This window comes from Hetaerina americana, unplaced genomic scaffold (assembly GCF_022747635.1).
Source record: "Hetaerina americana unplaced genomic scaffold, ioHetAmer1.1.p SCAF_3, whole genome shotgun sequence".
Lineage (NCBI taxonomy): Eukaryota > Metazoa > Arthropoda > Insecta > Odonata > Calopterygidae > Hetaerina > Hetaerina americana.
The window spans coordinates 1,675,161-1,690,192 of record NW_027286874.1 but is presented as its reverse complement, the minus strand read 5'-3'; the positions used below and the strand labels follow the sequence as shown (position 1 = coordinate 1,690,192).

Genomic DNA, 15,032 nt, shown 5'->3' with positions numbered 1-15,032 from the left:
GGTCCGGGTAGGGTGTCAGCTATCTTGGTGACGCAGTTGAATCTGGTCACCACATCATGTTTCCTTAAAGCCCTCGCGATTCTTTCCGAAGTCCCTGCGATGAAGGGGATGGTGACGTAAGCCTTCGGTCGTGGTCTGGAGTCTTCCTCATACTTCGTCGGCGGCCGCCTTCGGAAGTCTCCGGATCGATGACTCTACCTCCGCGATGATCTTCTCAAGTGGTATCGTCCTTGGGGTCAAAGTGTACTCATGGACACAGAGTATACAGGAAGCCTACTCACACCGACCGCTACCTTAATGCTGCATCGCACCACCATCCCAGTCAGAAGACCTCACTGGTAGACACACTTATCAACCGAGCATATAAAATATGTGACTCCGATTCTATTGCCAACGAGAAGAAACACTTGACAAATGCCCTGCAAAGGAATGGGTACAGCGCTCATATGATCCAAAAAAGGGCCGAGAAGGAAGAAAAGAAGAGACAAACCACCGCTGTTCCTGACAGGGAGGAAGACTCCAGACCACGACCGAAGGCTTACGTCACCATCCCCTTCATCGCAGGGACTTCGGAAAGAATCGCGAGGGCTTTAAGGAAACATGATGTGGTGACCAGATTCAACTGCGTCACCAAGATAGCTGACACCCTACCCGGACCCAAGGATGGAATTTCACCGTTAATATCAGAAGGCGTGTACCAAGTGCCATGCTCCTGTGGCAAATGGTACATCGGTGAAACATGCAGAGCGCTGAAAACACGCATGAGTGAACACCAGAGGGCAACCAAGGCCAAACAGTTTAGAGCATCGGCCATCGCTGAGCACGCCTGGAGTGAACCTGGACACTCTATTCTGTTCGATGACGCTAAAATAATAGCGAAAGAAGGAAAATACTTCCAGAGAATAATCAGAGAGGCCATTGAAATCGTTAAAAGGCCAGAAAATTTTAACAGAGAGGATGGATATCCACTCCACAGTGCGTGGAAAAGAATTATTCCGCGGAAATATGAGGACGTTCCCTGATTGGCCAAGAAATTTCCCGGCATTGGCGCCGGATTTTTCCTATATAAGACGGGACAACAAGCTTCTTTTCATCCTTGACCTGAGGACGCCAGCAGGATAGCTGGCGAAACTGTTGTACATTTAAACGACATACGCGGACGCAGCCCGAAAAAAAAAAAAAAATGTGGAAATCACAGTAAGTTAAAATGTTTCATATTTATATAAATTAAATAAAACCACTGGCCAATATCCAGACTGATATACAATAGTACTGACCATAGTTTGATAGTAAGAGTCCTTTCAGCACATCAAACACTTTGATAATTACCTTTAGCATCAAAACAATTCTTTTTAAAATTACACATCAAAATGTAAACGAACATATTAATTTCAAATACGTAAATGAAATAAGACAAAAATATGGTGAACTCATTATACTCAAAAGAACATAGAATAACAAAAAATAAAAGATATTGAATCCAAACCATGAACAATAAAAATAAATCTGAGCATGACTTGTAGAAGAAAGCTACTCATGAGGATGAATGGAATAGCATGAAAGCCTGCATCCCTTACCTTGGAATGTTTCCTCCGTGAGCGGATGCAGGAGATGGTGCTGAAGTGGGGCCCACGCCCCCACCGCCCACCTGGCCCAAGGAAGCAGGACTGGGGCTCCTCCTCAAGTAGTGCGTGGGTGTTGATGAGCCCGGACGAACGGCCCCACCGACAACAAACTGCTGCTGCGGCTGTGACCCCACCCCAGGGCCCACACCCATTGGCGGCCCCCCCACCATGCACCCCTGCCCGCCACCCACCATCGGTGGTGGGCCCCCTGGCCCTGTGCCTGGCCCCCCAACCATCCCCCCTCCCCCCACCATGCCGGGACCTCCTGGGGCCATGCCACCAGTGGGGCCACCCTGCATCACGCCCCCTCCTGGCCCACCGACCATGGTCACCCCTGGGCCCCCTATCATCGCATTGCCCCCTGGCCCTCCAACCATTCCCCCCTGAGGGGGAGCACCAACCATGGGCCCCCCAGGGCCTCCAACCATGCCTCCAATCACTATCCCCTCAACCATCTGAAAGGAGGAAGAAATGAAGGAAAACATTTGAGATCCAACGCAGAGTAGTGCTGGCATCACTGCAATTTGGGCATCCCATGCCATGGCCCAGGGTAAGTGGAGGGTGGAAATGGCCGGATGCAAACTCGGTTTTCTACCAGAGATTGAGAGATGAACTCACCCAATACAAAGCCCTAAGGCATATCAAATTCAGGCATTAGCAGGGTTTTAAAGGGGGAGGGGGTTAGTTCATTTCTTTGGGTCATCCTATGGTTTCCCAGAAAGTTCTAACGCTCCCGAAAAATCACTTGGTTTGGGTGAAGCTGATGGGGCCCAAAGATGTCCAATGAATCAAACCCACGTCCTCCAGTTAGTAGTCCAGCACTACCCACTAGACTAACACACCCTTTAGGGCCTGACAAATGACAAAAACAACTGGGAACTGTGCCACGAAAATGCTACCACAACCAGCGTAACACCACCAGCTCTTGTACAGTAGGTTCTGGTCTCCTTAAAATGTCGCAGTTTTCTCTTATTCTCTTTTTCCCCTGAGATGCATCATTCTTCTACAAAATAAAAATCATCCTTAAGAGGGAAAGATTTATCGCTGGTGAGGAATTGCAACAGGATCAGAGAAGGTACTGGGTACACTGATCAAGGGAAATATCCAAGATACCCTTTGATGGTGGCAAAAATGTTGTGACTGATGTGTATGATCATCTCTCATTTGATTGAGATGGAGGTTATTGCATACAGTGCTCACTGGCCTAGCTTTAGGTTAAGATATCAGAAAACACAAAACAATCGCAATGAAGAAAGAAGTGATTTATGTACATAAATGGTACAGAGGTAGGGTGATGCAACTGTTGCTATCAAACATTGTTCAAGTAAAAAAAACCCTTCAACCTCCTAGCTTTGGAATATATTTCTCTGACATTATTTTTAATAATAAAATCATAATTTATATTTTTTTACAATTGCTGAACAACAATGTCAGGCTGCTGTCTTTTGAACTTATACAAATCTTGAAAATGACTACATCTAAACATAAGTCATGCAAAGAGAAAATTATTAAGTGCGATTTAAAAAGTGATTTCTTTCTTTCCTTTACATTGGAGAATTTCCACAAATCCTAATATCTATGCAATGCAAGAAATTTTTTGCGCATACATCAGTGCCTAGATGGGGATTTTAAGCCAGATCTCTCGATTTCTGACTGAGAGCTCTAAACAGGTAACCTCATTGAGGTGTCCTCATAGATCGTGCATTTTAAAAGGATGTCATGTTTTGATGAATTACCATACATAAATGTCACAAGTCATTGAAGTTGTGAGCATTGCACCACCAAATGCAGTAAAATTCAACAACAGTAACTTAAGCTGAAGTGAATGGTCACAAGTGGCTGATTCCGCTAAGTCATTTATTTTGTTGTATCTTTGAACCTGATATCTAACATTTTATACTTTCCCCACTTTTTCCATGAATTTCAACATTTTTCATGAATCAGTGAGTTCAATGTATGACCATCCAGGAATTCCCACCATTAAGTGGGCCAAAAGCCTTAAATCAAATCCGAGAGAAACTCATGGCATGACCGTCACCACACCATGCAGGGTACGGGTGAGAAATGAAGAAGTTAGAAACCTTTCTCTGCTGTAACTGCTGTTGCTGCTGCTGTTGTTGTTGTTGTTGTTGTTGTTGTTGTTGTTGTTGTTGTTGTTGCTGCTGCTGTTGCTGCTGTTGTTGTTGCTGTTGTTGTTGTTGCTGTTGTTGCTGCTGCTGCTGTTGTTGTTGCTGCGCATTCTGCTGTTGAATTTGTTGCTGCTGCTGGTGTTGCTGTTGCAATTGTTGTTGTTGCTGTAGCTGCTGCTGTTGCAATTGTTGTTGCTGCTGCTGCAATTGTTGCTGTTGCTGCTGGAGAGCTGCCTGCTGTTGTTGCTGCTGCTGCTGGAGCTGCACCATGTGCTGCTGCATCTGGCTCTGCATCTGGGGTCCTCCCTTCAAGTGAAACGCATTTCACGGGTGGAGAAATCTCCACTGGCCAAAAGGAACATTTTTCCGGAATCCCAATCTCCACTTTTTCTCAATTATCCTGATAAACATATAGCCTGCCTTTGGCACAAATAGGTCACAACTGCATCATTAAAACTACGTGCCAAACAGAAATAGGGAGGGCACGTTTGTAAACATAGTGAAGTCCAATTCACATGCTGAACAAATTCATCACAATGCTCTTCTGACTCCTCCTCCCTTAATGGAAGCACCAAATATGCAATACTTACCGGTATGGTGCTTCTTTTTAATGAGCTATCTCTGCAAATGTCAGCAGAGCACAACTGGGCAATAAGGTGTTGCTTTAAAACTCTCAAGGAGACTTATTTAATTATACCACCAAAATTTCACAAGGGTTTGGACAGAACACTAAAAAAAAACGTTTTCCAGTGAACCAGTAAAAAATTTCTGAAAATACTGTGGCTTACCTTAAGTGCAAAAGTACCGCAAGTGGTATTGTTTAAAAACTTTCAAAGAGATGTATTCAAATTTATGAAGAAAATTTCAAAGTGTTTTGAATTGAAAACGACTTCGATAGTGGTTCACTTTAAGAGTGACAACTCACAATGCAACAGAGTTCATCATTTTAAATTTATTCTCAAATAGGGTTTAATAAGTTCTGGACACAGAGGTTCTACACTTCATGCCACCATTCTAACAATTGCCCCATACTTTGTACATTTTCCTGAACTGCCACATTGTTTACTCTAAATAAGTAATGAACACTGCATCACAAATATGTAACGCACATACACACCCATGTAAAAACCATCATTGTTGGACATTGGGATAAATGAAACCTAAAATATTCAAGTTATTACAGACACAAGTTTAGATTAAAGAAAGCCTTCATTTGATTAAAAACATAACAATATAGAGTTAATGATAACATAAATCAATTATACAGAGCTGCACACTAAGAAGTGATCTAGTGAACAGAAGAGTGTGCATGCACCTTAAAACCAAATGCATATACACCTGAAGCCTTTGTAAAGGTATTGTGACATTGGTACGACAATAGGCAATCAGGATTTGGAAGGGAAATATCCACCGCAAGTAAAGCAGTAACAGCTATCGTTGAATGGCCACATGTTGGGTTTTCTATCATTCTTTTTGAATTTGAATGGATTGATGCCGTCTATCATAGCAATGTTGCCATGAGAGACACTGGCCTATGAAAATGGCACTATTGTAAAAATGTCACACATTTTTTTAAATGGAATCATTTTACCACAGTAATAAAATAATAAACATACAAATACAACTTTAAGACAGAGAATTTTTCTGAAAAATTTCCAGGCAGTTAACGGTTAGTTTATTAATTCATAAGAGTTTTCTTTTCACCATATTATTTTATGAAAAACTAGACACAGTACTAATAATCAATTACATCAGGGCTTGAGGTGATGTGAATGAGGGGTGCCGCTTACCTGAGGTGGGCCTGCCATCCCCATGCCTGGAGGCATCTTCCCTTGGTGGGACTGCACACTCAGCACCACCTGCGGCCCTCCGCCTCTCCCCTGGTGCCCCATTGTCTGCAGCACTTTGAACAAAATCAGTACATCTCAATAAAGCAAATGCCCCATTCATACTGCCAGAACACTGGACAAGTCAATGTAGCCAGAGCTCAATAGAAATTTTAACCAAATCTGCATCTACACAAGATAATGCAAGTTATCACAGGGGCATGAAATGGAAATATTATCAATAATATCACACTACACATTACCATACAGTCTGATGGCAAGCGGACCTGGGTATAAATTTAACATTTATCGGCATGTCAACTAAGTACAGAAAGGTTTTGAAGCCAGTAATGCTCTGAAGACATTTGGGAAGGAACTCTTTAGATTAGCCACTCCAATCTTCAATCATTTGATTTACTAAGGAATACTTTCCTTTATCACCTTTCTGCCATTATCCTTAATCTTTAATTTGTGGCCATTCATTTTATGGATCGAGTTTTTGGAGCAGCATGGTTATCACTCCCAGGCCCTGACTGCCCATATGTTATCATCGAGGTATGCAAATTGATTAGATGCTCTGCACTGCTACATTGCTTGTCTTCTTAGAGGAAATTCTTACAAAACATACAGGAGAGTAAACCACGAGAGGCAGAAATAATGTAAATGTGCTAGAATTTCATTCTATTTGAACTGTGAGCATGAATAGCCAGAGGGCGACATGAATCTTTGGCAATTTAATATTCCTCTAATTTTGCTAATAATGTCCAAGCCGGCAAACTGTGAGGAGCATCCAGGACATTAAGTGCCTCGTGCAAATACATCTCATGTATCAGGAAATATAAAGGCTCCAAGAGAAAGGTCACTACCTTCCACTCAAGAGCGAAGTAGCCATTGGTCATTTTATTTTCATATTGTTTCACACAGGCATCAGATATATTACAAAATCTATCAGCCTGACAAAAGTGAAATACAATCAGCAATCAGGTTTTCGAATTTAAACCATGTTTGCTCACATAATCATCCTATTTGATAAGTTTATAGTTTGAATGTGATACATGAGATATGGTGAGGGTGTGGGGTAGAAATTTCAACAAAGGAGAAGAGAATGGATCAGGCGGTGATCACTCACATCCAGTGGCGGCCATCTGGCCTAGCTGAGGAGATGGTTGCTGCTGGGGCAGCATTCCTGGCTGTGGCCCACCAGGGATGCCCATCTGGATGTTGTTCTGCTGGTTCATGCCGCCTGGCCCCCCACCACCCTGGCCTCCACCGAGATGGCTAAGCATTTGAGCATTGGCAGAGCCTGAAATGGTGCACACCACCAGCATGAAAACAACCCCATGATTTCCACAAACAGACCCACACAAACACTCACCATCTCAGAGAATGATGGCGATTACCTGCTGCAGCCATGAGGAATCGTACTACCACCAATATTTTTGATCACCTTGTACAGGACGGTTAAGTCAAGATGGACAAGCAATTTCATTGTTCCTCCTTAGTGAATAAGCACTCACATATGACAGTGAAGGCTTTTGATTCCTCCCATATGCACTACTGGTGATGCAATTAAACTTTAAGTGATGGAATTATTCAGTCATTGTGACAGAGACGAGTCTTCTTAGTGTCTGCCATTTAAAGCGTACATCAAGAGTTCCCCAATTACCATTTTACCTTCCATGACACATACTGGAATACTGCAAATTAAGCACGAAGAAAGAATCAAAGACTTAGCCTTTTCACAGGAAAGAATTTATTGTTGTCGACTATTTTTGCTACACTGCAGCATCATATGGATTGTCCAGTTCAGATGAAAGATTTCCGCAAAGTATCAGCCTCAACCAACTCAAATACTGCAGGTTGATAGCAGCAACCTTGGAAGGCACTGGTGTTATGCGTAACCACTGACCTAAGGGTTTGTTCATTCAGCTCTAAATAGTGCTTTTGGATATCCTAACTTAACCCAAGTTATTTTTGTGATGCCTATGGTTTTCCATTATTATATGGTCTCCAAAAATCATACACTTACCTGCCCTGGGATGTCCCAAGGCATCACCCTTATTCCAACCCAGGCCATATCAATTAAACGCAATACCCATTTGGCTACCATGATATCTTCAAATATCTACTACCAAACTATAAAAATCAACCTTCTTCAAATAAAACTTAATTTTAACATAATATGACATTTACAAATGTGTCTACGTGATGCATATTATTCGTGAAATTGCGACAAAACTTTAACTGTTACAGAGTCAATCATTGGAAATTGAAGCCAAACACCATCTCCAACCATAGAATGTTGCACCTAATATCACTTTCATTATGCATGGTGTTATTTCTACAAAGGCTGAAATAAAAGGCTTAATCACTGGAAGACAATCACATAATATAAATAAAGAATTAAGGATTCCAAGCTGACTCAGAAACATGCATGTGGCCTCCCCGGTATTCATGCTAGCTTTGTTTGCTCATTTATTTCAATCATAATTTGGTGGTTCACCACTTGAGGGTTAAAATCAGATAAAATTATGAATATTTCCACATGATTCTTTCTCTTTCCTGCAAATTATTCCATTGTTCAATTTTAACTTTTTTCTGCCATCCTCAAAAGTGCAAGAGGAGGAAGCTCACTGTACATGCATCACTTTTGGGTCCTGCTTTGTCTTTACAGGTTGTTGAGTTTAAACTCAAATCTAAGCTAAAATTATTGAGTGCATGTCATAACAAAGTGTGAGGAAAAAATTTGAAATAAAGAGGTTAACATCAGGCAAGGAAGGATTTGATGAGATTTGGAAATATAGAAAGCATTATCACTGAAAGGGGAGACGTTCGAACAAATAAGATAATTCAAGAATTTGGGAGGTCCAGTGCACCTTGGAATGGAAGCTGTGCAGGAGAGGCTGTGGGAAATAAAACAGAAGGTGGACTGGACCTGCTGGGTAAAGCATGACGTGATGAGTGGGAGCAGGGCCCAGATCAAGGCAATGAGGAGGAGAAAAACATGTGGAACAGAGAAAGTATACACAGAAGGCTCATGTAGTAGAAAAAAGAGGGAATTAAGATGAAGATGAAAAAGAAGGTAGTAAATGACTACAGAGACAAAGAAAGGAAGGAACTACGACGAAATGAAAGAGGATGCTCAAGGTCAAGGAAAATGGAGGATGCCCAGTGGATAGTGTCACGAGAGAGGCTCACATAAGAAGTCTTGTCTATGGTTACATTTACTCCATCGTGGAGTTATTGATGATGCCTTTTTTTTTTTCAATTATCTTTAGATGTAAAACAAGGGTATTTTGAAATGTTCTCAGAATCACCGCAAAATGTCACCACTAACGCAATGAGTTTCCTGTGTAGTAAAAGGTAATCCTTTATGACTAAATGCAAAACGAGTCTGAGATGAGACCTGTGGTGCAGATGCCTCGCTATTGTTGTTTCCGTGTAGTGATTAGCGAGGATGGAAAAAATTGAGATTCCAACAGTGATAAATACTTCGTAAAGGAAGGTATGAAAGCAAAGGAGAGTCAAGCTGACTTTCAGAATACCCTGGGAAGACTCTTGATTCTTCATATTTATCTGTTTCCAAATGGATAAACGACTTTAAATTTGGACAGGACATTTTCGATGATAACCGACAGAGTAGTAGGCCAAAATGTGCCACTACCTCAGAAATTATTGCAAAAGTGCATAAAATGGTAATGGAGGATCCCTGACTGATAATGCAAGAAATCACCGAAGCTGTAGGGATGTCATCTGAACAGGCATACAATATTTTAGCAGTGGAATTGGATACGAGAAAATTATCTGCTAGACAGGTCCTGCGACTCTTGATGCAGGATCACAATCACATCAGAATGGAAATTTCCGAACAATGTTGGACCCATTTTAAGAGCAACCAATAAGATTTTATGCACCGCTTTCTGACCACAGACGAAACTTGGGTCCACTTCTATACCCTGGAGACAAAACAGCAGTCAAAGCAGGGGAAACATGTTGATTTACCACTACCAAAGAAAGCAAAAGCAATGCAGGCAGCCGGATAGGTGATGGCTTCAGTTTTCTGGGATGCAAAAGGGATTTTGCTGACAGATTATTTTCTCACTGGTCAAACAATTACTAGACAATATTACGCTAACCTCCTGGACAGCATAAGATATACATAAAACGACCAGGTTTGGCAAGCGAGAGTCATCTTTCATCAAGACAATGCATGACCACACCAAAGTGTCATTGCATGGCAAAAATACATGAGCTAAGATATGAATTGTGGTCACACCTGCCTTATTTGCCTAATTTGGCTTCATCATATTTCCATTTCTTCCCAAAGCTCAAAATTTTCTTCATTGAAAGGAGATTCTCTTCAAACAAAAAAATAAGAGCCGAAGTAGACTGGTATTTTGCAGGCCTGAGGGAATCTAATTTTTCAGATGGGATCAAGAAATTGAAACATCGCTGGACTAAGTGTATTAGTGTACAGAGAGGCTACATTGAAAAATAAAGAAGTTCAAATGAGGTAAGTTGTTTATTTCTATTCCATTCCAAGAACTTTTCAAATTACCCTCGCAATATAATTTAGGCACCACTATGTGTTAAGTGAAAACCTGATCTAATGAATTTGAAATATAATGAAAATCTATTATCAAGAGTAATACCCAAGGTACACTTTATTAATCTATGCCCTAAGTCTGACCTTGCTCTAGAGAATATTTGTATAAATAAAATCAATACATACTGCTTACATCGTGGAATTCAAATTTAAAAATTCAAGTCTTTAAAACCAATTACCCTAACTGATGGCTATATAATCGTGAAGTCATAGGAATTCGCTAAAAAATCACATTTGAATCACCATCAGTAAGAAAGAGACCTTGATACAAGGAGTAATTATTTGGGGACCTTGAGTTCTACTTATATTGAGCTTCCTCAGCCTCATGGAAATCAATATCTGATGCATGCCACAATTAAAGTACTACCTTGATCAAAAATTTCCCGGAATTTATTCAGAAAATTAAACATGCAAGTTTATTCATCTAAATCTATATTGTCCCCTTCAAAGTAATCCCCATCGACTGCAACACACTTATGCCAGCGCTTGATCCAATCCTCGAAACATTTTTTATATTCGGTTTTCGGTATGTCCATCAGTGCTTCCTGCGATTTTTCCATTACTTCCTCTCGGCTGCTAAAACGCGTTCCCCGTAATGGTTTTTTAACTCGATTGAACAGAAAGAAGTCACAGGGAGCCAAATCAGGTGAATTCGGTGGCTGTTGGATGGTATTTGTTGCATTTTTCGTCAAAAAATTACGAATAATGATAGCACTGTGCGACGGTGCGTTATCATGGTGCAAAATCCACGAGTTTTCTGCCCACATTTCTGGTCTCTTTCGGCGAATTGCTTCACGCAAACGTCTCATAACGCCCAAATAATACTCTTTGTTTACTGTCTGGCCTTCTGGCAAAAATTCATGATGCACTACACCGTTGTAATCCATGAAAACCGTCAGCATTGCCTTCTTTTTTGACTGAAAACGACGTGGTTTTTTTGGTCTCGGCTCATTTGGTGAACGCCATTCACTTGCCTGATGTCTGGATTGCGTGTCGTACTCATAAACCCACGTCTCGTCTCCAGTAATGATCCTTTTGATGAATGTGGGATCGGATTCAGCCTCGCAAATCATGTCTTTTGCGACGTCAACACGGTCTCTTTTTTGCATGAAATTGAGGTCTTACGGCACCAACTTTGCTGCTACACGACGGAAACCCAAATCATTAACCACAATGTCTTGGGCGGATCCATAGGCAATGTTCAAGTCCTCCGCTATTTCTCTGATGGTTAATTTGCGGTTATTGACCAACATTTCTTTTACTTTATCAATTTTTTCACCGACTTTCGATGTCGATGGTCTGCCACTGCGTTCATCATCTTCGATTGACTCACGACCACTTCTGAACCGCTCGTGCCACTGGTAAACGACCGTTTTTTTTAGAGAATCGTTGCCGAAACACTTTTCCAACATTTCCAACGTCCGTGCGCCACTAAATCCGTTTTTTACGCAAAATTTAATACAAGTTCGTTGTTGCAAATTTAAATCCATTTCTGAAATTGTAAAAAATCGCCAACACACACAGAGATAGATGTACTCTTGGCTACGTAACTTTTGCAAATGTCAAGTTATGACACTAAGATTTAAAGGGAATATCAACAACAGATGTACCAATTTAACAAAAAAAACAGAACTCAAATCGGAACGATGGGAGCGCCACACGGTGGTTATTCCGGGAACTTTTTGATCAAGGTAGTATATCTCTCTTCTTCTTATTATTATTCAAAGTAACTTTAGAGAGTAATTGCTTGTTGTTATAAGTTTGTTAACCATATCAACCCAAGGTCCCAAGGGCTAGTTAATTTTATCTTAACTTTCTCATACCTTAATTGCATGTGCTTGCATCCGGTTGGCAGTAGTTAAAATAATTCCAGTTTGGATATATGAAGGGAACATTTACTTATATTTTCCAGAGATTAACTAGACTAGGCCTCTAACTGAACACTATTGTAAGATACACGTATTGGGGTAAGGGGTAAGATACACGTATTGTACCAAACAGGATATGAAACTCTTCAGAAGCTATGAGAACAGAAAAATTGGGTTGTTTGATTTAAACTAATGGTGGGTCTGTTTGATTCTTAAGTTTCTAGTTCCACTGGTTCTTGATATTAGCACAGGAATCAAAACTCAAAACAGGGGGTCATGATTTGACATTTATAACTACTAAGCAAATAACGTGAGAGTATTAAAAATCATTACTTAACAAGCTGAAGGCAGAAATTGCAAAAAATGACTGCACTTGAAGATGAGGAAAGAGCTTCCCCATCAGGACAATGCACCTACTCACACTTTGGCAGTTGCCATGGCTAAAATTCACAAATCAAATTTCAAATTGACTGACCACTAACCATAAGCACCAAATCTGGCTATAGCACCTTTTTCCTGTTTCCTAATATTAAAGTTTCGCTTGGAAGAGAGAGATTTTCATTAGATAAGTTAAAGAAAATCATTTTCCTAAGACATAATCAAACCCTAGGTAATGCCTATTAGTAATTTATTATGCAAATTAATTTTTATAGATCTTTATCTCTACAAAACTTCATGTTCAGGTCCATCAGTCAATGAACACCTAAATTAATTTGGCAGAATAACAACTATGCCTTGTCTTGAATTACATATATTGGTGCAATTAAATTCTAACGGCCACAAAAAAGTCACCGTAATTCAAAGTGCAATGGCTACATTTTCATGAGGAGAGTGGACTAATCAGGATTTTCACTATCATATCAAGGATCGTTATTTTGCTTTCATATAGGATAACTGCAGGCCTAACTGTACCTGTCTCAACATGTCATAAATATTCAATGTTATATTTACATGTGGTCCTTGATTGTTCATGGTTTGTCCAAGTCTATTAAGAGTTCAAGTGTAAAAAAACATTTTTACAAAGACAAGAAATGATAATATTGCTTATATCATAGTTATTTGAGATTCCCAACAAGTGGGAAGCCAACTAGCTGAAGCAGAGGACTGAGGATGGAAGAGTGGCAAGTTGACGGCCATTGTGTGAAAACATTGGGATTCTACAGGCATCATTCAGTTTTGTACTTTAGGTTAGCAAGCTTCATTTTTATTCTATTTTCAGTGTTGCAGTTAATAGCTTCATTTTTATTCTATTTTCAGTGTTGCAGTTAATATTTTTAAGGGTTTATAGCTTATATTTTGGTGCAGATGAGATTATTTTAGACTTTAGATTTTTTAAACTTTTAGATTTTTAAGTTTAGGATAAGCAGTAGGTCATAGTTTATTGAATATTTACTGCTCTCTGCATTAATTTTTAAAATAGATAAGTTCCTTAAATAATAGCTTTGCGGATTTAGGATGTTTTTGCAGTTAAGCTTAGTTTTTGTCTGATATCTTTCATTTCAGGAAAGCATTACGTGTGTTCATTGCTTTCTGTATTCATGTTTAAATTACTTAAGCCTTCTTAATTTATTGTTAAACAGGTTTTTAATTTTTTCATTTGCATGTTCAGGAATTTAGGGGATAGCTTTTTAAAGTTTATTGACCTTTATTTTCTGATTATTTTAGCAGACAGTTAGGTTCAGCATCTGTCATTTTAGTTTTTGCCAAAATATTGCATAAAATTGTCTCAGTTAAAATACTTAGTGGATGGTTTTATTTATTTCTTTGATTGGTAAAGCATAATTACAACATGTTGTGAATCTAAATCCATTTGGAAACTCATAAACAACAATGGGGCAATTACAAGCGACTCTCTCGAGTGCCTCCATGCTTCAACACGTCAATATTATTATGAGCAGTATTGCTTGGAGGTAGATGGCCGAGATGGACCCTACAAAATTCTTTTTAAACCCATTGGAGACTGGCAAACAAACAGTTGGCCATCCCCAAATCTCACTGACTTAGAGGGCACAGGTTTGATTCCTACCTAGATCGTTTTTCCTCCACCTAGGGCATGGATATTTGAAATTGTCTTCAACAAAACATTATGCACAGGGGTTAGTCGGAAGAGGGGACTATACAAGGTTTGTATAAAAAGTATTTGCAACAATTTTTCCTGAATTGTGCGTGAAGTGCTGAATTCAGACAGTTGATAAGTGTGCACATGATTGCAGATCGTATTGACATTGATAAGATGAAAGTTAACACCATTATCACTGGAAATTTGGCAATGCAAAGGATCTGCGCTAAACTTGTCCTCAAGGCCTTGACGGATGACCAAAAGCGGCAAGAAAGAAAAAGAAAAACGGCAATCCAATGATTCTCCAACATCTTAGAGTCCCGACTTAGCACCAGCAGACTATTTCCCAAAAGTGAAATCCACCCTCCAAGGAAACTGTCATGGGACCCTAAGTGCCATGAAAGAAGCTTGCACGTGTACTCTTAAGGACCTTCTGGAATTCATCCACCAGGGAGCCATTGAGTCGTAGGAAAGCCATTGGCAAAACAGTTTTGATGCTCAAGGGATGCACTTTGAAGAATGAGGTATTGCAGCAATACCTGAAATAAATCTATTTCTCCGAACATTTTCCTGATACTTTTTTTTAAAACCATGTACCATCTTAATCTTGCCCAAAACAATATGTTATCACCTCTCAGCCTGCTTTCAGTCTGATTCCTAGCTCCTCTCACATTTCTGTCTTCCTATTTCCCCCTCATAGAAGTTAGCATGGCTGAAAATGGACATTCCTGCCTCACTCCAATTTATAGTACAGCCAATCCTAATTCTAACTTGTGCATACCAATGACATCAAAAGGACTAAGATAAGTACTACTCCTGATAAAGATTTAGCCAATAGCAATTGGATGAATGAATATGCAACCATCCACATACTTCATTACTTATTAGACTTGATAAATTAAAAGGCTTGGGATGTTTT

General features: G+C 40.0%; 1 protein-coding gene across 1 annotated transcript in view; it reads right to left on the bottom strand.

The window, feature by feature from the left end:
• MED15 (mediator complex subunit 15) overlaps positions 1-15,032 on the bottom strand; it is a 72,594-nt gene that overhangs the window by 16,957 nt on the left and 40,605 nt on the right. The window contains exons 5-8 of the mRNA XM_071588750.1: positions 6,710-6,883; positions 5,545-5,657; positions 3,707-4,060; positions 1,578-2,080 (exon numbers count right to left, since the gene is read on the bottom strand). Of these exons, the coding sequence (XP_071444851.1) occupies positions 1,578-2,080; positions 3,707-4,060; positions 5,545-5,657; positions 6,710-6,883 (1,144 nt within the window). The remainder of the gene's footprint in view (positions 1-1,577; positions 2,081-3,706; positions 4,061-5,544; positions 5,658-6,709; positions 6,884-15,032) is intronic.